At 39.3% G+C, this 26981-nt stretch overlaps 1 protein-coding gene across 3 annotated transcripts in view; it reads right to left on the minus strand.

Moving 5' to 3' along the window:
* ZBBX (zinc finger B-box domain containing) overlaps window positions 1-19797 on the minus strand; it is a 205120-nt gene extending 185323 nt beyond the window's left edge. For all 3 annotated transcript variants that reach the window (XR_013998853.1, XM_081138132.1, XM_081138133.1), the window contains exons 1-6: window positions 19727-19797; window positions 15272-15388; window positions 11239-11352; window positions 8592-8682; window positions 2758-2806; window positions 1753-1862 (exon numbers count right to left, since the gene is read on the minus strand). Coding sequence is in view for 2 of the 3 variants with exons in the window: in XM_081138132.1 (XP_080994258.1) it covers window positions 1753-1862; window positions 2758-2806; window positions 8592-8682; window positions 11239-11352; window positions 15272-15339 (432 nt within the window). In the remaining variant the exon portion in view is untranslated. The remainder of the gene's footprint in view (window positions 1-1752; window positions 1863-2757; window positions 2807-8591; window positions 8683-11238; window positions 11353-15271; window positions 15389-19726) is intronic.
* Between the last annotated feature and the right edge of the window lie 7184 nt (window positions 19798-26981).

A 26981-nucleotide genomic window follows, 5' to 3' on the forward strand; every position in this document is an offset into this window, starting at 1 on the left:
GAGGAGAGGGATTCCATAGCAAACAGCACTAACAGAGTAAGACAAGACCTGAGGACTGACCGTGCATTTAACAATGTGGGCGTCGCTGGTGGCCTTGATAGGAGCAGTTACTGGACAGCAGTGGAAACCCAACGCTGAATGGAGAGGGTTTAAGAGAGAATGGGAATTTAGCAATTTTACTTCTGGGTATACACCCCAAGTGACTGAAAGTAGGAACTTGGATAGATATTTGTACACCCATATTCACAGCAGCATTATTCACAGTAGCCAAAAGGCAGAAGTAATCCAGTGTCCATCAATGGATGAGTGGATACACAAAATGTGGAAAATACATTCAATGGAATATTAGTAAAAATGAAGAAACTTCTGATACATGCTACAACATGGATGAATCTTGCAGACATTACATTAAGTGAAATAAGGGCAGTGCTATATAGTGATAAAAGAACAAAGACTTTATGGTTCCATTTACATGAGACATCCGATTGTCTAATTAAGGAGACAGAAAAATGGAGAGGGTGTTGCCAGGGGCTGAGGGGAGGGGGAACGGGAAGTATTGCTTACTGAGTACAGAATTTCAGTTGTGCAAGTTGAAAAGAGTTCAGTGGATGGATGGTGGTGATGGTAGCACAGCAATATTTACCCAATGCCACTAACTGCACACTTAAAATGGCTAAGTTCCCATCTTATGGTGCATTTTACAATACTTTTAAAGTTCATGAAATTGATACCAATGAAAAATTAGAGAACTGTCAGAAAGCATTCTTCTTTGGACTTTTTTTTTTTTCTCAAGCTCACTTCAGAACTTTTAAGGAAAGAAAGAATAAATACCATCATGGGAGGGAAGACTGCACATAAATGTACACAGCAGCCTTAAACATAATAGAGGAAAAACTGAAACTACCCAAATGTCATTCAACATGTGAATAAATAAACAAATTTTGGTGTGTCAATACTATGGAATACTACTCAGTAATACAAATGTACAAACTACTGATAAACGTAACATGAATGAATCTCCACATGGAGCAAAAGAAAACTTACCAAAAATATATATATACAGGGATGGGCAAAAGTAGGTTAATAATAAATAACAATAATACAAGAATAAACTCTGTGTTTTGTGTACTAAAAACTATAAATTTACTTTGCCCACTCCAGTTTATATATATACCTTATAATTCCATTTACATAAAGTCCAGGAATAGGCACTACTGAGTGTAAGGTGCTAAAAATCAGAGCAGCGATTGCCTTTACGGTGGGGATGAGCTGGGAAAGGCACAGGGGGACTCCCAGGGGTATTCTATTATCTTGATGGGAGTGTAGACATCTGTCAAAAGACATTGAGTTATACACTCAAGATCTGCCCGCTTCACAGTAAGTAAAATAAACCTCAATTTAAAAAAGGGAGAGAGAATGAGGGGCGAGAACATGATGACAGCAAGTATAACCAACTCTTCAAGAGTTACCAAAAGAGGTACGGAGGAGACGTGGGAGTCAAGCAGAAGGCTTGCGGTTGGGGTTGGGGGTGTGGGTGGAAGGTTGCAGCTGTGTGCGTGTTGACAGGCAGGGTCCAAGGCGGAGCTAAGCTAAGGCCCTGCCTCGCAGGGAGAGGGCCGGGCCTCCCGGCGCCTATGGGCCTCCCGGGCGCCCACCTCACCCTCGGTGAGTCACGGAGGAAAAGGAGCGGCTGGGAAAGCGCCTGAGGCCCTGCGTAAGCGCCAGTCCACGGTCTCATGGGAGGGCACGTACCAGGAGGGCAGCTTTGTTCTCACACTGTCCGCAAGCCTTCCCTTTTATCTTGGGCTTTTCACTTCCAGGAGAACTTGCCGTTTTATAATTTAATGGTTGTCTCACTGGCTCTGGAAGAAAAAAAGTCATACTAATCACTTTAAAATACGATGTTTAGATTTCCAATTGATAAAGCGGTGAAAGTATGTATATTTCTAAATTCTCAAATAGTATTTAAATATTAGTTACCCGATAAGAATGGCATGTAGTCAAGTCTAATTCTCCCAGGGCTGGAGAGCCTGCATTCCCCTCACATGACCATAGGGCCACATATATCCGCCCATACCCACTCAGCTTAAAGCTCACTTAAACTGGACATGTGAAACTACAGAATGTAAAAAGCGTTAAAAACTGTGCTCTTGGTATACTTCCTGTGGCATTCTGTCCCATCTGTGGATCAAACCGAAGCCCACACAGAGCATCTTCTATAGTAAATGTTATATACATTTCTGGAATTTCTTCTACCAAATCGTCTTAACCATTCAAATTAAATGTGTTTACCCTCTATTAAAAAGTCTTATTTCTTCTGGAATTAGTATATATTCAAAATTAATTTTGGTTTTTGCTATTGTCAAAATATACTAGGATATAGAGGAATTTTTCAATATTCTCTTAATTTCCTAAAGTAAAATTTCAATTTACAATTTTATACTGCCAAATTATTATCCTAGTCAAAAGATTACATTAATAAACTTTAAGGACCAGTGCTACGAAAGTCCTCACTATGAAAAATGCTATAGTATGATCATATTCAAAGTTGACAGTCTCTGAAAATAAATTAAGGCACCCCCACTACAGACAAACATAAATAAAATGTATTTTGAGTATCAAAGATAAAGAGTCATCATTTGGGGATTGGAATCTTTATATTGCATGAACACTTCTAGCACTTCAATTTTCTATGTAATTCAGATGTAAAAGAAACTCTATGTGCAGCATCTAATAATACAGTGGTAAACTGTTTACCTTGAAGCTGCTCCTTCAATAATTTTAGTTTCACTTTCCCAGGAGAAAGCTATATTAATGAAATAGATACTATTTGTTAGGCATACATTCTCTTATTCAGAGAAAGTTTAAGTCATTAACAAAAATATTAGAAAGTTATAAAATTTTGGTGCATCTTGAACAAAACAAACATTTTGAAAGAATAATATAAAATTAATAGGAGATCATCATTAAAGCATAAAGAAACCTTTAAATTAATAAAAATTTATAAAAAAGAAAATAACTTTTGAAAATATATAAAAACCAGTCTTTTAAACATGCCATAAATTGTTAGGGAGATTAAAACATCTTATGTTAAACAAAAATCATTATATATATATCATCACGAAATGATTTTAGAGAAAGCATTGCTATTCAAATATAAAGGCTTTCTACCTCTGATCTTTCTGAGAAACACAAAGTCTACTATGTGTATAGACTGATCTAAACTGAATTCTGAGTTACTCTGCTTATATAACTGTAGAAGCCAATTTATTTGCCCAATTTAGAGAGCCACGTATTTAAGCATCATAGATTTAACCTTCAAATATGTTATTTGTGTTCCCTGACTTTCCCAAGTTGTAGCCCAAATAACTGGATAAATAAGACTCACTGCTAGGTATTTCAGATAAATATTCACTTAAAATCCTAGGATCTTAAGATTTAAAGAAATAAAACAGACTTGCCAATTGCCCATACTCGCCTTGGTCTTATTAAAACCAACATTCAGAGTACACAGACGAACATGGAGGAGCGTGCGCATTTACAGACACTGCCAATTCGTGCCTCGTTTTCAATTTGCAATTTGCACGCTTGGTTGCCCAATTTGTACGAGAATTTGAGAACAATTGTTGCTTCTATGTCTTTGGCTGTGCCAACTGCAGCCATCTGAAATTTTAGGCCTAATTGTTCTCAGTGAATGTAGTGGTTTTGCTTCAGAAGGGCATTTGTTCTCAAATTCTTTAAGTAGCTACTCAGATGCTCTGTGCCAAGCACAGCAAAAAAGAAAATGGGATTCAGATCATCAATTCTTAGTGAATCAAACTTTTATTTTTAACTTGCAATATTATACAAGTTACAGATAACTTAATCTCATTTTTTTATAACCAAATTACCCAATATTATCGCCTTAATGATATGCCTGACTTGCAATATGGTCAATGTGGTTACTGGCTACCTGGGGAGATGATTCGCTAAAGCAAACTGAACCCATTATTAGGGAAATTTTATAATTTCTTTTTGGTGTTGTGAAGAATATTTTTCTGCTCTATGAATATAGTCATATTTATTTCAAACATTCAAACTGCATAAAAATATTTCAATGAACAAACACCTAACTGCTATTTTTAGGCAAATAGAATTTCCTCCTAAGTCTGATTTTTTAAAAATATGTTTTTATTGATTTTAGAGAGAGAGGGAGAAAAACATCAATGTGAAAAAGAAACTAATTGGTTGCCTCCTGTACACACCCTGACTAGGGATTAAACCAGCAGCCCAGACACATGCCCTGACTGAGAATTGAACCAGTAACCTTTTGGTGCACGGAGCAATGCTCAGCCAACTAAGCCACACCGGCCAGGGCCTCCTAAGTCTGATTTTTATCTGTTTGGGAAAGTGCTGAGGGTGGAATAGGGCTGGACCAGGGATACACACGCACATACATTCATGCATATATACACATACATGCACATATATATGGCTCTCTGTATATTCACTTATATGTATATCCAAATTCCAGGACTTCAATATATGGAAGCCTATACTTTATTAACCCACTTACGTCTCCACCAGCAGATGCTGAAGGGGTGCCACTGGGGACCAGGGCAGCTTAGTGGCTCTACCACACAGACATGTCATCTGGGCCACTGGGGTTAGACTATGCTGTCATTACCTGCCTCCCTGGCATTCACAGATGCCTCCAAACTCCCTTCAGTGCCCTAGTCTGCCAAGCTGGGCCCACACTCCAACAAGCCATGTTTTCAAATATTCTCATTCTTAATCCAATTAGAGGTGTTCTGATTAAGAGTTTCCCACAGCTTCCTCTGCCTCACCCCTTGTCAAACAAAACCCCTAAAACTTTACCTTTACTGCCACCTGTTCTCTTTTCCACCTTTCTGGTCTCAGAGAAAATGCATCCTCTGTCCCTTGGTTAAGGCTCCCTTAATGAACTGACTCTTCAAAGGCTGCACCCCCAGAAACTGGCACTTCTCTCATTTGCACCTTTAATCTGTACTCCACCTTTGTCAGTCCATCTCCCAACTACAAACTGACTCATCTTCTCCCAGATTCTGATCCCATTAAACCCCTGAGAGGGCATCCTCTGTTCTCATGTTCACTGCAACATTAGTCTTTACTCATCGCCACCGGCCTTCCTTTTTCAACCACTTGAAAATATTTTTGCATCTAATGACCCAATCGTGAAACAAAATTCAGTGTTTCTAGAAATTTTCATTCTCCATAAATAGACATCTTAATGTGATTTTTAGTTGCTGTTACAATCAGTTTCACACCCATTATCTGACACATTGCTAAAAACTCTGTGAAGTAATTAGCAAGTACCGTTATGTGTGTTTACAAACATGGTGACATAAACTCAGAAAGTTCAGATGACTTGCCTAAAATCACAGAGCTAATGAAATGACTGAGGAATTTAGTCTAAACAGGGTTTTTTTTATATTGGCCGAGGTAATTCTGCTATGAGGGCTGTCCTATGCACCGTGGGATGTGTAGCAGCACCCCTGGCCTGTAGCCATTACATACCATTAGCAAATTTTTAAAAACCCACAAAACAAAACAAACAAACAGCTCTCAGTGGTGACAACTAAAAATGTCTCCAAACACTGCCAAATGTCTCCTGGTAGAGGAAGGGGACTGCCCCCTGTGGAGAAACACTGGTCTAAAACTAGACTCAAAACTTTTCCACTACACAGTGTATCAGACAGTGTATTGACTTCTCCATGTTTTCTATAAACACCCCCCTCTTCTACGAAATAGCATGACTTTGATTCCATTCTCCATTCTTTCTCTTCTCAAGCTCCCTTTACTGCAGAGCGGCCGAGTTTCTTTAGAACCAGCCTGAGAGCCTGCATTTCAAATCTTGGCCCTGAAGTCTGACCTTGAGCAAGTTATTTATGTGATGTTAAATTACTTCATCTGAGGAACTAGAAAAATGACCACTGCCTTTTAAGAGTGATAGAAGCACTTAATGAGATAAAATAGAAAAAGCAGCTAAACTGTTGACTGGTTTAACACAGACAGATAGCAAATATTAATGTACCTGAGCTTTACCCTTCACACCTGCCCTTCCTGAGCTTTGTCCTTTATACATTTGTTCCCCTTTCTATAAATTCTTAGGAACCACATTTACTCGCTCAGCTTCAACTAACACATGAGAATTCAAATAAAATCTCTAAAACTTTGAAATTTGCTAAAAGGGTAGAACTTAAATATTCTGACCAAAAAAAGAGAGAGAGAGAGAAATATGTGAGGTGATAGATGAATTAATTAACTCAGTGGGGATGATTCATATATATTGATATATATATTGAATCATCATATTGTACACTTTAAATGTCTTATTTGTCATTTATTTATACCTCAGTAAAGCTGGGAAAAGGAAGGGAAGGAGGAAGGAAGGGAGAGAAGAAAGTCTAAGTCAATATCCCAGAACTTTTCTTCTAGCTTCCTTCTGTATTCTATCTCCTAGCCAACCCAGGCTGCAACATCAATTATATATTTAATTTCCTCCTTTCCTTTCTCACTGCTTTTTTTGGTTCCATATTTCCCTTTATATTTCTTCTGCTACATTTTAAGTTAGACTCTTCTCATCGGAATCTCTAGATACTTTTAATAGTCTCTCTGCCTCTATACCAGTGGCCTCCCAAGTAGCATGTATGCACACCTGAGGGAGCTCAGGAAAAGACCAGAGAATAGAAAGCAAACATCTAGTTATGTTTATATTATCCTTGATTAACCTCCATGTTTTGCTTTACAATTCACATGAAATATGTGTAAATAAGTACATATATAAATATATATATATGAATTCTATTTATAAACAAATAAAGAGTTCATGGGTATGAAGCTATGCTCAAAATATATTCTTTCTGGATGTGATGCATGATCAAAACAATTTGGATATCATTTGCTCTATATTTATAAACACCAAACACACTGGATATTTGAACAAAATCAACCATCACAAATCATCACCTTAATCTTGCTGTCCTCCTGCTCCAAACTGGGGGAGGGGGGGGGAATTCCATTCACCCAATGAAAAAAATCAAGACCCCTGAGTCTGTGATTGAAGGCCTTCCACCTGTCCCAGCTCACCTCCTACACCCCCTTCTACAGCCCCCAACCCCCCATGCTCTCCTCCTTCAACTCAGTTACAAAGATGGTGGCGACTAGCATTATGATTTATTCATCATTTTTCTCGCAAATCTAGTAGACTGTCATATATTTGCAGAACTAAACTATTATTTCTCAAGCACGGATGGTTCATACTTAGTTACAGCAAAAATTGTATACTGATGTTTTCTAAAAATATTTTCATATGTGCATAGTCTTTCACGTAAGCTGAGGATATCCTGAAGGATAAAGATAATTCACTATATGACAAAGAAGGCACTTAATAAATACTAAAGAATAAATAAGTCAATAATTACAAAGTCAGCACTTTCAATATATTATATTTACAATAACATCTGAAACATGGAGCACTGTAGCTCAGAAAGACAATAAAAATGGAAAGTGGATTATAAAACTTTTAATCTAAAAATTAAAAGAAATCTATTTCAGTAAGAAAATGACACTAAAGAATAAAATGCACCCTGGCTCATGTTGCTACGTGGTTAGAGCATTGGCCCTGGCACCGAAGGGTACTCACCTGGGTTGCAGTTACCTGCGTTGCAGGTTTGATTCCCAGTCAAGGGTTTGATTCCCAGTCAAGGGTACTCACCCGGGTTGCAGTACCTGGGCTGCAGGTTCCCTCCCTCCCTCCCTCCCCTCTCTCTAAAAATCAATGGAAAAAATATCCTTGGGTAAGGATCAACGACAACAACAAAATAAGAATAAAAATAAAATGCTTTGCAAAGCAGAAACGTTTAGAAGCACCGAGTAAAATGTTTGTAGATGCCAACTGTCCACCGAAGGTTTGGTGATAGGTATATAAAAAAGAAAAAGCTATATAAGTTAAAACTTACAAAGTCACGGATCTTGTACTAAAGAATTCAGAAGCAAAACAGTCTTCTTTACAGAAAGACACTCATCTGGCTTTAATCATACATATAACGTAATGTTGTGTTTTACAATACATAGTAAAGATAGAACAATTCTCTAGCTGGGGAAGCTGTAAGTAGTTTTCCCTTGGGTATCTTCACATATGCAATCAACAGGGTATGAATAATAATTTTTATCCAAGCAGAACGTCAACACATTAAGCAAATGTGATATAATGAAAGGCAGAAAAAGTAACTGTCCTTGGTTACATCAAATAACTGCTTTCACCTTAATATAAAACTACACAGTTCTATTTCACATACTTGAAACCAAAACTGAACTGAATAGAAAAAAATTAGTTTAAAAAAGTTCAACTCACAGTGAATTTCTAAAAATCAACTTGCAGATGGAAAACAGAAAGCTATCTGAATATGAAAGTTCTATATAACCCATAAAAAATTAATCAAAATCCAATAACATGCAGTTGTTAAAACAAGAACAGTGAGTTCTTAAGTATGGAAGGGGATGCAAGACTTACAAAAAATAATTCATATATTATTGCTTAGCAAATTGCTTGAGAATCAAATAGTTCTTACCTTAATAACATTCCCTTTATTTTGTGACAGTATCTGTGACTGATTACCCAATTTTCCCACTTTTCCAGATTTCCAGCGATAGTCACTTGACCTTCAATACAAAACAATAGAAGATAAAATGTAATAACTAAACACATTTCTCCTTTTAATGAAAACAAATACATTTTTCCTGTTTCCAGAAATGGAAATTCAATTGCTAACATGTAACAGACCACCACAAAATGAAAATGAAACATCAATAATGCCACACCAGCCTCAGTAATTCTAAAATATAGCTCTACCACATTCGGAAATTTGAGATAAAATGAATAAAAATGAAATGTCCAAACAGATGAAGAATTCTACTTTTAGACATTATAATGACTCAAGATAGCTTTACTGATTTATAGGAAATTTTACAGATGGCCGTGCCGTTTTAAAAGCTAAGTAATGTAAAGAGGGAAAGGAAGCACCCCACACTGAAAGGTAACAGCGATTACAGAGGAAGCACACTGTGGAGCTTTACAGTTTAGTTTTCAAAGCACCTTTGAGACTCACAAATTGTTTTGAAGTCAACAGGGCAGGGAGTCCAGTTCCCATTTTAAAAATAATGAGACAAAAACTTGTCCAAGGTCACAGATAATAAATAATAAAGCCAAGATGAGAACACTGGGCTTCTAACTTCCTAAGCAGTAAGGGGCGCATTCTCTTTCTGGCTGTGACATTTACTATCCATGTAACCTTAGGAAAGCATTTAATTCTCCCGAAAAGTCAGTCAAACTTTAGAACATTTTTAAAAAAATATCTAGAAAAGGTTCCTCGGCTAACGAAAACTCACTCTTGGGGGCTGACTTCGGAAACTCTGGTTCACAGACATATTTGTGATCCACTGAGAAGTCCAAAGCAGCGAAGTTCCAAAAACACAGACCTGGTCACTGGATCAAGAGAAGAGCAGCAAAGTACACAGTAAACTGTCACCTGGGGTGACATAGAACTTTGAGGTGCCTTGATTAAATCAATACTCTGGTATTAGAAAGTGTGTGTGTATGTGTCATGAATATTTTCCAAAGAGTTAGACTTAAAAGTAAATACTGCTAAAACTATAATAAACATTTGAATTTTCTTTAATGGTTCAGAACGTACTTCATAGATATTTTATGACCATCACTTTGTGCACCAAACAAAAGCGAATTTAATATACAAAGAGTCTGATAATACTTAGTACCAGCAAAAGCATGTGAAACACACACTCTCATTCGCTATAGAAGAATGTTACACACTTTTGAAGCCTATTTGAAAGACAATTTCTCCAATGCCTACGAATATGTAAACTACACATATACTTTGACCTAAAATTATACAGGTAGAAATGTATCCCAGAGATACATTGCATATATTAGAAAAAAGATATAGAAAGCATATTCATGAGAGTACATATAATCACAAAATACTGAAAACTTAATAAAAATCTGAAAAATAAATGCCATTATATCCAAGCAAAGAAAAACTATGTAGCCATTTAAAAACTGAGATCAATGGGTGCTCATTTGGCAGGAAGCACTGTAAAAACATAAAAGACATGTCAGCTACACACACACACACACACACACACACACAGGCTTGTATAAAGATATGACATTTGTGGTGACGGAATTTTTAGTATGCTGAGAGAAATAAGCCAGTCAGAGAAAGACAAGTACCATATGATTTCACTCATATGTGTACTTTAAGAACAAACTGAACTAACAAGCAAAATAGAGACAGACTCCTAGACAGAGAGCAGGCTGGCAGCTCTGGTGGGGGAGTGTGGAGGGTGGTGGTGGAGGGAATGAGCGAAAAAGAAAAAAAGAGAAAGAACTCATGGACACAGACGACAGTGTGGTGAGTGCAGGGGGGAGGGGTGGGGGAGGTGGAAGAGGGTGTGTGGAGATAAATGGTAATGGGGGGAAAAAGAAAATAAAGAAAAAAACACAAAAAGAATTTTTAGTTGTTAAAAGCAATGTTGTAAAATGGGCTGGGAATTGGTCTAGAGCTAAGAAGAGACAACCTGCATTATATAACTATCAATTCTATTTTGCTTTAATCATATTTATTTATTATTTCTATAATACAACCAAATTCTCAGGAAAATTAGTACAGATACACAAGCATAATATTAGAGATTTCTCATTCATAAATTTCAGCTAAAGCATATTGGTTAAAAATATTTTGAACAGGCTTAGGGTTTGAATAGTTCTTATATATGTCCATGTAAACTCCTGCCCCCCAGAAGTCTTTTTATAAACAAAAATTGCTTTAAATGTAAACTGGCAATCTCATGCGGATGGCCATTTTATGAGAACAAAGGGCAAATTCTGCATTAATGTCCTGAACATTCCAGACTATGAGTGATTCAGAAGAAAAATGTAAGAAGGGAAACAAAAAAGTGGAAAAGCAAATGAGGTCCAGAAGAAACAAAAGTAATGGTCTGGTTGTTTTAAAAAGCAACACGTTTTATATAAGAAACACAAAAAGAAAAAGTAGAGGAAATTTACTCTTGCTTGTTCATCAAGAAAAGCCAGGAATTATTCATTCACGAGGGATCTTCACTGGAGTGATAATAGTGTATAGAACAGCTATTTACATAGCTCAGCTTATTCCTCTGACATTCTCCAAGAATGCCTCCTACCCTCTTTCTTCTTGGCCTTTGCTCCTTGCTGACTGGAAGTCCTGCAGTTTCTTTTCCATCTCCTGGTTCTCCAGCTCCAGCTTCACTTTCTCCATCTTTAGTTCTTGAACATTTCTGAGTAAGATTTAAAGGCAGAATGTTCATTTGGGGTAAACAAATAAAATCACAGTGAAATGATTTTACATCATCTTTTTTCTCTCAAGCAAAATTATGAATAATAAATAATGGTGAAGCATTTCAACTACTTCCTTTGAAATTAGCCTTTGCTTTCTATTAATACTCTCCTTAAGCAAGGTATCTCTGCAAATCTTAGGCTTTCGGTTTTTTCCCCCTCTGCATCACTAGAGGTTTTAAATAGTAATTCACTTTATATATGAGCTATGCCTTTATGTATGAACGAATATCTATGGCACATAATAGAAAACTTAGGAAAAATTAGTTTTTAATTTTTATATTGTCTTTTCTCCAAGGATTCAAGTGGTTTGAAGCATATTGTTGAAAACAACTATTTTTTCTGTATAAGTGGAATACATATTTTTGCTAAACCTTCAGTAAATTTCTACCTTTATTTCATGTATGTATAATAAAAAAAATTTTTTTAATTTAAAAAAAAGAGAGAGAGAGCAGAGCCTGCTTGGGGAAAGCACTTATTAAGGGTTTTGGTATAGGAGCCATCAAAAAGGTTCAATGGGAACTGAGCCAAGCACCACCAATCATTTCCTCTGAAGAAAAGCAATAAGAAGAGACCTTTTCTGAGGTCAGAGAAGAGCCCCCTCAGAGATTCTTGTACAAGAGATCTTGATAACAATATCTGAAGCTCATCAAGCTTTTGACACAGCCATGTTCTTCCTCTTGCAATTCTGTTCCCTAGTCAGCCTTCGTCATTGCCTCTCTCACAGGTCTCAGCCAGCCTACCTATTTATCTTTGATGATCTGTCACGAGTTTCCATCTGTACCTTCTTTATCACAAGTGGCTTACTCTAACCCTGTAGCACAGGCGCCTGTGCATGCTATAGCAGGGGACCAAAGTAAGAATAATGGAGATCGGAAGGGGAAACTAACTTTTAGAGATGGTGAGCAGGCATCAAAGATCAGTGGACCAAAGATATGTTCCCAAATGGACAAAACCCAGGAAGACATGTGAAAAGTGTTATGAGGAAAAGGCTGTGCAAGGGTTCAGAGAAGCTGGCAAAGATACTGAAGGAGAGGCATTATTTTCATTATATCTGCTCTACAAGGAGTAATTCAGCCCCTACTACATACAATCACTAAAGTAGGTAATAGGATATGAAACTCCATGGAGCTTCCAATATAGAGAGGAACACAGACAAGCATGGAAGTAACTGAGATACAGTGTGATGCTGAGCTCACTGGAGATGTACAAGGGAGGTGCCTGAGCATCCAGAAAGGGCACATAGCCAGCCCCCGGAACTGTAGGAACGGTCTCTGGAGAAAGTGAAGACTGAGCTGAACCCTAAGGTACAAAAGGACTGAGCCAGTCAAAGGGGAGCTGGTGACAGCAGTGTTCCGGGAAGAGAGGAAAGTACAGGTACAGGCCGAAAAGAGTGATGTGTGTGTGGGCCAGGGAACGCGGAATTCTACCTGACTGGCCACTAAGCGTAGGATGGAAAAAGTGGGAGGAAATGGAACTTCTGAGCACCACAGCGGCAAGATCATGAGGAGCCACTTAGGCTACGATGAGGAATTGGAATTTGTACTCTATGAGGAACAGAACTCATTAAAGGATGTTAACCGAATTGATCAGACTTGCATTTTAGGGAAATTCCTCTGGCTGCATAATGGAAAATTAAATGATAGTGCAGCCCGGAATCAAGGCAACCAGTTAGGAGACTATTTTAATGATCTTAATGATAGAGAGATTGTGCTGCTCTGACTAGAGACTTTAGAGGAAAACAGGAGCATTTGAGAATATAAGAAAATAGGACTAGCTGGACATAGAGACTGACCAGAAGTAGGTTACAGTCCAGGGAAGAGGCAAGGAAAAAACCTCATACAATCCCAGGTTTCTTAGTTGAGTGACCAGGAGGACAACAATGTCATTTCCTGAATTAGATCACTCTGGGATGGGATAGGGACAGTTCAGGATTAGGCCCTGAGCTGATGTCCCCCCAGCCCAAAGTCTCAAGGGCCTACATTTTCCATCTGGCTTCCAGAGGAAAACTTCAAAAGCACAACTATGACTGTCACTCGTTTGAGAGAACTTTTAATGTTTCTGAAGTACCCACTGTGGTAGAGGAAATGGGTGAGATTGAAAAGACAAGACTGGCCTACAGACCAAGGGGTCAAGTCAATGGTAGGATTCTAGGTGTCTGGAACAAGACAAAGGCTTTCTCTTGGAGACAGCCTTGGACACAGAGCCAGGCGGGCAGGCAAAGCCACTGAAGAAAACAGGTTGATCGTGCAGAGACCTTGTCAACACAACAAATCCAAGGGCCAGAAACAACCCAATGAAATGGGTTCAGGGCTGGGAAAGAGGTAGTGAGTGGGGGGTTGGAAAACACCAAAATGTGAGACAAATGTAAAGATAATTGTTAAGACAATGTCAAATGCAAATAGGCTTGGAACAAGGAAAGGCCAAGAAAGGAAACTCCAGAGCAATTACCATAGAGTGGGTGTTTCAGTTCTAGTTTTTATGGGCTGTGGATCATGGATGGATCAGGGGGACATACAGGACAGGAAACAGTGATTCCCCCTCATATCCATTATAAATTCCAAACTCCTGACTGTGGTATACAAGTTAGTTTATTATCTATATAACCCTGCTCTTCTCTCCAACTTTGTTCTATAAATCTTAGCCAACTGGATATGTCTGAAAGTCCCCAAACTATGTGTCTCTGTGCCCTTGCCCAAGTTTCACCCAACTAATTGCATGTCAGGCAAAGCTTGGAGACCAGCTGACCTTAACCCAGCAATTGGCATGTTCTCGTAGCACCCTGTGCTTTCACATCACATCATGGCTCATGCTGTATTGTAAATGTAATTTTACCTACTCACATCCTCTGCAAGCTACCTGAGGACAAAGATTGTGACTTCCTACTTTTGTTTCCACCATTCCCTAAGCACTCTTATTAAATGTTTGTTGGATAAATGTTTATATACCACAGACTTGGAATATATCATGAAAATCAAATAATGCACATCTCTTTTTGCATAATAAAGGAAAATTGGTAATATTAGCAATTGCATAGCTCCCCTCCCCACTGAAAAATGATAATCCTTATCGTGATAATGCCATAAATTTGTACATTTTTCAGTTTACACAATGCTTTTACAGTAAAGGGAGAATTGGGGAGAACAGGACTATTGATCTGGAGTAGGGAACTCAGAAGCTAAAATTAAAAATTGACAGTCTGTCCTCAACGCATGCTGCTTGGCTCTTAGTGATATTTGAGAGGAAGGACTTGGGAATTTTCAGTGACTCTAGATGATCTCAAAGGCCAACAGTACACTGAACCTTCTGGAGCCCCTGCCATGTCACGAAATTCCTAGGATACCCAGAACTACTTGGCTCTGGCTGAATGCATCTCCCAGGCAATCTAGGACAGAAGGTACTCTTCCTGAGACAGGTGAGTTCAACGCAGCATCTTTTATAATATGCAAAGTGCTAGATTAGTGAATACTTCCTTTCTCCTGTTAAAATGTCACTCACCCTAATAGTCTCCTTAATTTTGACTTTCTTTCAGTTTCTACAGGGCAATTTTTTCTTTAAATAAGTGTCACAAAAATATTTGTAACTTTCTGTCATAGTTTTAATACTAAGACCAACCTTCATTTATAACTTTTTCCTTCGATTCCTGTGGCATAAATATTTTTAGTCCTTACTTTTTAAACTATTATAGATTTATAATATTTCAAACAGATTCTCTTATAAAAATTCAGCTGTGGAAAACAGAGGTAAGAATTCACAAAATTTGTTTTCAACTCTAAACAGCCTCATGTAAAAAGAATACTTTTAATTATAATACACAGAACCTTTAACAATGAGTTCTCAAGTAAATATGGATGCACTTACTTATATCTCAGCTTTACAGAATGTCCAGGTTTTCCCCATGGAAGAACTACAAAATCTTTGCTGTTCATGATTACTGTCCTAATGCTGTCTAAAAATTATTGTGATTTGTGGAAACTTCTGAAAAAGTAACAAAGACAAAAAAAGTATGTCAGAGGTAAAGAATTAACTTACAAATTCAAAACTACATATAACTCAGAAAAACTTTAAATGCAAAAATTGTTACTAGGGAAAAGGCTAAATCAAAGATTAAACAATAAAAAAAATTATTATATGTGGTTAATTATTACAAGTTATATAATTTTTTATACTTATAAAGTTATAAATATAACATTTGTGATGGAAATAAAATTGGACCAATAATTATGCAGCCAAAGACTGTGGCAATATTCAAATATAAGTGAAGAATACATTCATAACACAAATAGAGGACATATTCTGGCTCTTTCTATGTTAATGTTATAAAAATACATATCACATATTTGTTCCCATTCAAAAATAATATCCAAGAGTAACTAAATATAGTGAAAAGAAATACAATACAAACTTAAAACCTTTTTTTTTTCTTTACATATATGATCATGGAAAATGAGAATTAAGGTATGTAATGATTACCCAAAGGCATTTTAATATCCTCATTTATCAAAGAAAATTTTAATGATGCTCTTTGCCTAAGATCAGAAATTAGCATATTCAGAAAGAATTTTGAAAAAGAAATGAAACAAAAAAGATTTTCTGCCTAACTCCAAGTTAACCAGAAAATTAAATTATTCAGAACACCCTATTTCCTGAGTATCCCAATTATTTATGGTCCTATAATAATTTACTCTGTAATGCTGAATTACTAAATCACATGCAAAATTACTAGATTTTTATAAGAATAAAAATTTCGAAATTCCAAACTCTTAAAGAAATACAAGGGGCAATATATTAAAGTGTTTACTCTTACATGCCCAAGCCACTTGATACTCTCAGTTTATATATGTGTTCCTATGTGCTCATAATCCCTATGAATGTGTGTTAAGTTTCTGCTGTATATAAAGTACTGTGCTGAGAGGCATGAAGGAGTCAAGGTCCAAGGATATTTGTTGCTTGGACTCAAACAGTGTAGAGTCAAATATGGTATTTAAGACTATATGTAGAAGCCATCAAGCAAGGTAGAAATTATAAGGGCCATAAAACTTATACATGTAATAACTGCATTGTTGTGCTTCAGGAAAACATCATTTCAATGATGCAACCACTCCTCAAAGCATTTTTGGAATGCCTCTCTTGAAACTGTTTGCAGAGTCCATCATACCCTCAAAAAACACACAAATCTATCTTGTTGTGCTTCGTTTAAAACTAAATATGATATTATTCAGCAGTAGCAACTACTTTTTTCACTCAAATCTAGCTTCAGATTACTCTACCTCCGAAAATCAAATATATCATGAAAGGGCCGATTTTTACAACCTTGGAAAAATTAATTTATTCTCTGACGATAATTACAAAATGGAATTTCACAAAATAATTTTATATTGTGAGCAATGTAGTGGTTGCTTCATAGGGCTACGTATATTTCTGCCTTCAATCAACAAACATTTATGTAGCTGCTCCTTTATGACCCCTATTACTGGTACTGAAGTCACAATGGTTAATAACATATGGTATCTTCCCTCAAAGAACTCATCATCTCAGGGAAAACCACACAAGCAATTGAAATACCATGACATTTTCCCACGGAATTACTTAGGAGGGGCATCCAACTCAAATTCATTTCTCAGCCAACTCCTGTCTCTCAAAGCTAAAATCACTGTCAGAAACAACTAAAGTTACCACAGGAATGGAAACCTAGGGTTCTGTTTGCTTTGGAGAAGGGTGCATCTTCTTTGTAGGTAAAATCTTTGTCTCCTTTTTATCAAACAGAGGCTAAAAAAGCTACCTTTAAAAAAACCTACAGGAATAATCATGCTCCTATAACAGTGTCTATATCCCTTTTTGATTATAATAAAAAATCCAACTGTTGGACCCTAGTCTACTGTTGGTAAGTTTTTCAAGAAAAGTAATATGATGTCATCATTACCGTTATCATTTAAAAAATAAAAGAATCCACAAAGTTAATGTATCTAATTAATTAAAATAATTTAAATTGTCTTAATTTTATTTATGCATTGAGATATACAATTTATGTGTGTATGTACATAGACATAAAGCTGATCTGATACACAAAGACGGAAATGAAAGTCAGTGAATTTCATTAGGACGAGGTGACTGAGATTTATAGCTCTGCTGATAATGTGATTTAACCAATAAATAGTCTTATTCAGGGGGCATTTCACTTCACTGTATGCAATTAATAAGGTTTCTTCTCAATTAAATGTTTTATCGAGTCACACACACAAGCCAATTTTCTTATATGAAGAAAAAAGGAAGATTGTAATTGTGAGTCACGCTGTTCTTCCCTTTTCCTTTAGTAAAACCAACAGAGAATTAGTCACCTTTCTTGGGACAGCAAGGATTAACAATGTCATCAGGAAGAACAGCAAAGCACAAAATTTCAGTCACCTAATGGAACCAGGGAAATACAGGTAAAATCCCTGTGATGCAAACCTCCAGCTGTCCTCTGGCCACTCAATTTTTTTCTTACCATTAAATACCAAAAGTTTGGTAGTTATTTGGAAAATTTTCTAGTTACCTGATTTATTAGGCTGCATCGTTTTCCTGTCCCCAACCTTGTTCTTCCCCACACATATACAAACAATATGACCTAAAATTGTCCATGACAGTTTGATGATCCTTCTATACAATTCTTATTCTGAATGCCAAGCACCAAGGCCTTCTGCCACCCAATGGAAACAAGAAAATTATGACGAGCTATAAATCTAGAAACGCAGAGCATCCATCAAGAAAGAGTTGCCCTAGTCTCCTAGAGAATTTACCATCACACTATTGGCAGAATTGGAGGTTTAGGAAAACATTGTTTTCAAGATGGGCCATTTTTATAACTGAAAAGTTATCTAATATTAGTTGATTGTCCTGAGGACTCGGGTCATCTTAGACCTGAAAGGTTAAAAGCCAATAAATTAGGATTTCTTTTTTTATGTTAGCACATATTTTAAAAGGGTCTAATAAGCAAGATGGATTAACATGTTTATCATGTATTTAGAAATCAAAGACCTAAGCAAGAAATGTTAAATAAAAATGAATTTAAATTAAAATAGTAGATTTAAACTCTTAAAAGAGTTGTACTTTTAATATTTTCACTATGTGATATCTTTATTCTAAACATATATATAGAATTTTTTAATCTTTTTTTAAAAATCTAAAGAAAAAAAACTGGTAATACATAATCCCTAGAATAATATACTTTACTTCAGTGGCCTACTAAATAAATATATGGCATTTTCTTCTAGCACAGGCCCTGAAAGGAAGTCAGGTATTGACTTTCAAACTGCACTCAATCTTTCAGCCAACCACCTACCTGATCATTAAACTTGGGGCACTTTCAAATAATTAACTTGTGGCGCGACCAGGCGAACCTCTAGGTAACCTCTAAGATGCTAGCGGGAGCTGGAGAATTTCCTTTTGTTTCTGTTGTTTTTGTTTTCCATAGTTTGCATAGTTTTATCCTGTGGAGTTGTGACTTTTTTCTTTTTAGACTTGCTATCTCTGATTTAAAAAGTCAGGCTATAAAAAAAATGCGTCACTGAACCTATATACCTGAGCACCTCCAGTGCTGGTTGGGAAAGAAAACCCCCCGCAGCCTGAGATCCCGCAGGAAGCGGCGGGCGGCGCCGGGACCCTCCCTGGGGCGGGGCCGACTCCCCGAACCGAGCGGGCGCCCCCAGAAAGGCGGGGAGAGGGGGTGCGAGCGGGGCCCTCCCTGGGGCGGGGCCGACTCCCCGAACCGAGCGGGCGCCCGCAGAAAGGCGGGGAGAGGGGGTGCGAGCGGGGCCCTCCCTGGGGCGGGGCCGACTCCCCGAACCGAGCGGGCGCCCGCAGAAAGGCGGGGAGAGGGGGTGCGAGCGGGGCCCTCCCTGGGGCGGGGCCGACTCCCCGAACCGAGCGGGCGCCCGCAGAAAGGCGGGGAGAGGGGTGCGAGGGGGCTGGCCAGCACCAATTCTTTCCTAGGGCGCCAGTAACTTCAAAGAATAAAGGAGGCTCGCGTTTGCAAGGTCGGGGCGCGGAGGGGCACCGCTGCCGAAGGCCGCGCTCACCGCGATCCGGCTCCGTCAGCTTCCCGGCGGGAAAGTGTTTTGCGGACGGAGAAGACGACTTTCGGCTCCCGAGGCCCAGGCCGCGCCTCGCCGCCCGCGGGGCTGCAGCGCGCAGGTTGCCCGGCGCCCTCCGCTCCACCCGGGCCCACGCCCCTCGCCCGCGGCCCCGTCCCGCTCCCGTCACCGCTCGGACCCCGAGCGCTCCCGCGCTGCGCGGACCCCCGGGCCCGCCGCCCGCCGCCCGCCGCCGGCCACCCACCTGGAGACTCCCGGACGCTTCCCCGCCGCCCTCCTCCGCCCTCCGCCCTGAGCATCCGCCTTGGTCTCCGTGGTTACCGCGTCTGCTCGGTACCCATAGCAACGGGGACGCTGGGTCCTGCCGCCGTCGGCCGGCAGAGGGAGCAAAGGAGCAAGGCTGGGCCCTGGAGAGGGAAGGGGAGAGGGGAACCCGGAGACCGGGAGGGGGGGAAGGAGAGGGGGGGGAAGGAGAGGGGGGGGAAGGGGAAGAGGGGAAAAGGGGGGAGGGGAGAAGGGGAGACCGGAGGCGAGACGGGAAAGGGAGGGAAGGAAGGGCTTCGAAACCCTGAGGCCCTGGGGGCTTTCTGCGGGAGGGGGTAACACTTGGCTAATACTTACTGAACCCCTGACATAGTCCCAGCACTATTTTAGGAGTTTTATTTGTAATATTTAATTCACCCTCAAAACAGTCCAATTTTTATCTAAGAAAATTAAGGCACAGAAAGTTTGAATAACAACCCAAAATTACAAAGCTAGGTAGGGGCAGACCCAAGAAGGATTAACCCAGACGCTCTGTTCAGTTGCTTATCCAAGGTCACAAAAGACAAAGTCAAGGCTATAACCCAGGTCTCTTGGCAAACCACATACTCAGAAGAATTCTTTTTTCTTTATACCAAATATATGGGTGTGTGTGAGTGTGTGTGTATCTGAGAGAGAGAGAATCAATCCACACTTCTCAGAGTCACCTGTGGTGAACTTATTTTTGGCTTCCTAAATATGTTGTAGTTTTTAATTGCTGTTTTTATATTCTGCAAGTAGGATATGTGGTTGGTTCTGCAGTCAGTTGGTCAAAAATACTTCTGTGCTTATCCACCCTGAATCTCCCTTTATTACTAGACTAATAATCTCAAGGTCCCTGGTTATGATATCACCCTTGGCGCCACTGCTTTCCACATTAATGTCCCTGCCAATACTCATTTAAAGAACACAATGTTTTGCCTTGGCAGATTCAATTGTATAAGATTATAACCAGAATAGATAAGAAAGAACAATGATAGCCTGTGGTCATGACTCTGGGCATCGAGATCAAGGCAGACCTGAGTAAGACTTCTAGTCCTGCCACAATGCACCTGCTATGTGACCTTGAGCAAGTTATAAAACCCAGTTTAACCCATAATGTTACACTTAGTCCATACATAATGTATCATGGAAGAGTAAATGAAACAATATCTTTAGTACTAAGCCAGGCACATAGTAGGTACTTAATAAATGGTTAAAAATGATGGAAGTGGTATGGCTGCGTTTTTTGTTATCCTAGTGCTCATAGTATAAATTCACCAAGCCCTTCCTTTAAATCTAATACAGTGGCAAGTGTTAAATGTGTGTAATACTCCTAGAAGTTTCTTGTTCAGGACTCTGTTTCTCTGATAGATAGCTGTGCTCTTTGAATCACCAGGAAAGGTTTTCGTCAGGCACCTATCCATTCATCCATTCATTCATTTATTCAACAAATATATATTGGGAGTCCACCATTCTAGGTTCTAAAAATATAGCAGTGAAAAAAACCGTAGCCCCTCCTGTTCTCAAACTTATATTTTAATGGAGGCGGAAAAACAATAAATAAACATATAAATATGTCAGCTCTTTTAAAGACAGAGTAGAATAAAGAAACAAAATAATCAAGAGCCCAAATTTAGGTAAGAAGGTCAGAGAAGTCTCTGAAAGCAGGGAGAGAGAAAGACATGGGGTAATCGGGGCCAGGAACATCCCAGACAGGGAACAGTAAACAAACTTCACTTCTGACCTAATCAAGAGCTGTATTTTACGTAAAACTTCGGATCACTCCACATAGCACTTTTTTTTACTTTAGAAAAGAATTCCTAAAAACATTTACTGGTAAAATGGTAAAATTAAACTCATAAAAATAATCAATAAAATATTCTGGCACTTTTCAAAAGCATTAAAAGGACATTATCTTATATTCAGGAAAATATCTTCGCTCATGCACAGCTATGCAAAACAAAGCAGGGTCCAAAAAAATAAGCCCATGCCACGTTACATAGTAAACGGAAAAAATGTGAAGTGTTTGTCTTTCAGAACCATGATTAGTGACAACGTGAACTGAAACATATAAAAACAATGACTCCTCTAGAGAGCCAATATCCTGAAGCAGAGTGCCTTTAACTGACACACCAACAATTCTGCAAATAGTTCACCACATCTGTATCAGGAGAACAGTATTCCTGAGGGTCTTCACAAATTCATGCTTCATTGTGCCAGTGTGAACACAAGATTTGAACGCAAGTTTTCTGAACTAGGATTTTCAATTTAAAGAAAAATTACGCACAAGAATGAGATCGAGAGCACAGACTTATTGAATGGAAAGGGTAGCTGCAAGGTCATGCTTAAAAAGACACATTCTCTCCCTCTCTCCCTCTCTCTCTCTCTCTCTCTCTCTCTCTCTCTCTCTCTCTCACACACACACACACACACACTTCCATTAAGCCAGCCCAACTCATTAAATAACCTTATTTTGTACTTGATAGGCCGCTGCCTAGAGGAAAATTGTGGCAGGCCTTAGGACTTTCCTGGTCACTCACAGAAATAAAAGTTCTTAGATGAGTAAGAACAATGTCCAGTTCCACATAATTGTCAAAACTTTGCAAATGATTTAGCATTAAGGTATTTTTCCTTCCACAGGGGTTGAGCCTGCTGACAACAGGCAAGCGTGAAGTCAAGGACCTGTTAAAAAGACTTATGCTTAACTTTTTCTGTCTGACTTATTTCACTTAACATAATATTCTCAAGATCCATCCATGTTGTTGCAAATGGCAGTATTTTATCTTTTCTTGTGGCTGAGTAGTAATCCATTATATATATATATATATATATATATATATATATATATATGTATGTATGTATATATATGTACCACATTCTCTTTATCCAATCATCTATCAAGGACGCTTTGGTTGTTTCTCAGTCTGTTGAGATCTTGATTCCAGGCATATCCTCTGTTTGACTCAAATAAATTTGTATAAAACTTCTCTACAGGGTCGAACATTCTTATGCTGACAAAGCTCCCTATGCCCCAGAGACCACCCATCCCCACCCACCTCGGACTTCTTACCTAAATTCCTTCAGATGCGGTGATGTCCCTAGGCACCAAGGGATTATTCTCGCTTCTCTCTTCAGGGGCTCAGGGTCCTCCTGGACAGAATTCTAAATAACCACTTTCTCTTACATGTGTGCGTGGCCCATGTCTGACCTACAGAAAGTGCTCTTGCGTGCTTTGCCCCCCGGCCGAGGGAGTGCGGGGCAGCCAACACGGTTGCCTCTCTTTGGCTCAGAGATTGGCAACCAGCCGGCCTGATAATTGTACTTCTACCTCCTCAGATGGGAGTCAAAAGCCAGCCCACTGCCTCCCCCGCTGCAGGGACCCACTGATGTATGTCCTACCAGGCTTCAAATGACAGTCAGGGACTGTTAACTGGCATTGTTCAAAGCATGGAAATAAGATAAGGAACGACTACATATCTTTTTAATGCCCACTCTGAGCCCACGCAAAGGTTGCCTTATTCTCTAGGAAATCGTACAGTTTTGTGACAATCATTTACTATTCATAAGTCCCTGAAACTTTACATGTAACTGTCCTTTAGATCGAACAATTCCAGAGCTTAGGGTTTTACTGCCTTGTAGCACATTTATCAGTTTTGTATCTAACCTAGAAATTGAATACCAATATTTTTTGTCAATGTCCCTATATGGTTAGCTTATCAAATTTTTTTTGAGCCAGCCTTACCATGTTGGTGGTTCCTTCCTTAATAAATTAAATAAACTCTGGAACAAGTACATTCTATATTTATAAATCATCATGTTCTTAACTACTGAAATTACTTTTGATCATACCAAGCCTTACTCTTTGAAGGGAGATGGGACACGGTGTACCAGCAGCTTCCTAAAAGGACTCTTCTAATCTCTACTCCATTTCTTAGCTCCTCAAATTCTTTTACAGGCTTCTAGAAGTTGGCAGTTCAGGACTGCAAAATAAGTTCTCTAGCATCTCCTTTTTACAGGTCCTGTAATGTAGTCTTATTTTTAAATGAGGCATCTACTTCCTTCATGCCTTGGCAGGTACTGAATGTAACATCCTATTACATATGTATGGGATTTTTCAAATTGTCAAGGATAGCTAAACTTTAGGGGCAACATAAAATTACAAAAATATTTCTCAAAATCTTAAATTAGTATGGTATAAATCTATTTAAATGTGTCTGGAAGGTAAACTTGGAGGAAAAAAGAGAAACTTGTAGTTCAGAGGTGACAGTGTCCTCTCTAATATGTTTCAGCACTGCGATTTCCAGCTGTCGTCCACGACACAGACTTCTTCAGTAAGTAAATTTCCATAACATAAGGCGTTTATCCCTGATGTTTCTCAAGTGTAGGGAGATCACAATGTATGATAAACGCCTGCTTCCTGCAGTGTGAAACCCTTTCTCAGTTGAAAATAAATGCCTAGGGTTGCTGGATGGGCACAAGCTTCTTTGAATGAGGGCCCGTCCAACACCTGCTCCATCGCAGGCTCTGCCCTCAGGTGCACGCAAAGGGAACAACGGCTGCACCCTTGCCCTTGGGCAGCCACTGACTACTGAGGGGAGGGGGGCCTAGGAAACACTAACACGCGAGGCAGCAAGCGTGCATGCACGGTGTGCGGGAGCGTGACATGTTCGCGGCATCCTCAGGACTTCGGTACCTACAAACACACCGTGTGTGGCAGGGAGACAAGAGTGAAAAGCCACGCTCGGGGCAGATTCGAAGGCACCTCAGGCGTTACGCTGTTCACAACGGAAACTCCAAAACTGTCTTTAGAGCAGAAAGTGGTCCCCGCGCAGGCCGTAGCAGCCTGGCCTCCAGGCGGTGCTGGGGGCAGTGTGGGGCCATCGGGGGAAGATGAAGTCGAGCGAACGAGGTCAAAAGCTGGCTCGGCTGCTCCACGATGGAAACGGCGCGTCCGGGATAAATCAATGCAGAGGGACGCGGGTGACCTCAAGCGACCCTCCCTCAGCTCCAGCGGGACTGGAGCCCGGGGGAAAGGGGGCCACTGCCAGGGAGGGGGCCAGGAGGCGGCACAGGATGAGCTCGGTTTGGAAGGTTTTACTCCTGAGATAGCAATAGGAAGCGATGCAATTAAAATGTTATTTTATTACGGTTATTGGGAAAATGATAGAGGCCGGTCACGTATATTAGGGTGTCCTCAGCATAGAGAGAGTAACCAAAGCTAAAGGAAGAATTGAAGATGCCCCGGAGCCTTCAAAAACCCTGGAGAAGATGGTTTTGAGAGACGTTCGCCCGGCATTCCTGACATAGGCCAAGACGAAGCCCGTGCTTCGCCTGTTTTATCCAGCAGTATGCATTGCGGGGGCCTCCCAAACCAGCTTGATGACGTGAATGGATTTATTAATGTGATCCTCAGTTATTCTGTGTCATCATACATTGACAGCCAAGAATCAGGTACCACATGCAGTGGTAAGAAAAAACCCAAGAACTGGCATAGTCCCTGAAATGTTTGCTGCCAATATCAGCTCACCTCCACGCAACTCATGTGACCAGGCCTAGCGTAGGTAGGTGAAGGTAGAATTCACGCGATGAGGTCTTTAGAAAGATACTGATTCAAACGCAATACTTTCATTTTATTTTTACTACACCCTCTAATTTAATGCGAGGCTAATGTCTTGGTATCATCCAGAAGTTGATAAACAGCTGTAACGGGCTCTGGTGATCGGCCCTTCATGCCCCCTCCCCTTTCCTGAAAACATTCTGTGCGTCTTGGCAGAATGACCCAACCTACCCTCATAATGGTTTATTGGACAGGCGTCCAAACGGGACCAGTCAGATTCTCTCTTGTGAGAATGTGGAACCGAGAGTGAGAGATTCTTGGGTTAACAATATTCCTCCCTGTGGACCACCGAAAGTAAAAAAATAAAGAAATGATTAAAGGAAGACAAAAGGGGAGGAGGAAGGGAGGGAACTTTATGAAAGATTCCTTTTCTTGAGGACTAACCACATCCTAACCCTTGGATAACCCGTGTATCCTTAAAGTAAATTTGCCTTTGTTTCTTTCCTTATTTTTTTTAACATGTTTTTGTTTACTTTGGAGAAAGAGAGGGAGAGGGAGAGAGAAACATCTATCAGCTGACTCCTACATGCCCCCCATTGGGGATCAAGCCTTCAACCAGGCATGTGTTCTGACCTGGAATCAGACCAGTGACCTCTCAGTGCATGGGGTGATGCCCAACCAACTGAGCCACACTAGCCAGGGCTGCCTTTGTATCTTAAACTAGCATGACTTGAGTTCAATTGTGCAGAACAAAGAATCTTGACTAAGATGACTGCCAGAAGGACTGTAATATAAAGTATCTTTCTTTATAAGGCAAATCCAAAGTGCAGTTTCCCAGAGAATTCTTTTAAGCAACAGTAGAACATTAATATGTCTCTGATAATTTTAAATTAATATTCCTACATATACAAAGACAGGAAAGTCATCTGACATTCTTTTGAAGCCATTCTCTCAAAAAAAGATAAAACATCTTGTTTATTTTTTAATCAGTTTAATTTCTTAGTTTTCTTTAAGTTTAGCTGTGACAGTTTTGCTTGTAGACAATTATTTATAATTGATGCAGCTTTAGGAAAAAGTTCATCTTAAAAAGAAAAAAAAAGCCATTCATTTTTTATAATTGCCAAGTTTTAATAAGTGTATCTTACTGTCTTCTTGAGATTTATGCACTGTTAGCTGCACTTCAATTGGAAAATTTGCATTTTTCTCTTATGCACTCAAGCTGGGAGGCACAAAACAAGAGTTGCAAGGTTTGTTTGGCAGAAAATGTCTAACAGTAATTTTCTTTTATCAACTTTATTCTCTCACAGTTTTGATCTCTAAGGGAAGAATTTTTTTTTTTTCATCAGATTTTGTGAAACATTTTATAATAACAGCCTTACCTTTGCAGGAGTTGCTCCCAAAACATTCAAAAGGAGCTGTGACAACTCTCTCCATTTAGAACTAGATTTATCATTCTTATGCCTACTGTGAGTTAACACAACCTGTATACCCATCTTTATATTATAAATTCAAAAAACCATATGCATCTAATGTAGCTAGCTTTCATTAAGGTATAGACATTGACCAAACACTTATTGAGGACCTACTATGTCCCAAGTACCTTGATGGGTAATAGCTACAATCATGAACAAGACAGTTTTGTATTCTGTAAATTTCTGGA

Source organism: Miniopterus schreibersii (assembly GCF_964146895.1).
Source record: "Miniopterus schreibersii genome assembly, chromosome: 5".
Classification (NCBI taxonomy): domain Eukaryota; kingdom Metazoa; phylum Chordata; class Mammalia; order Chiroptera; family Miniopteridae; genus Miniopterus; species Miniopterus schreibersii.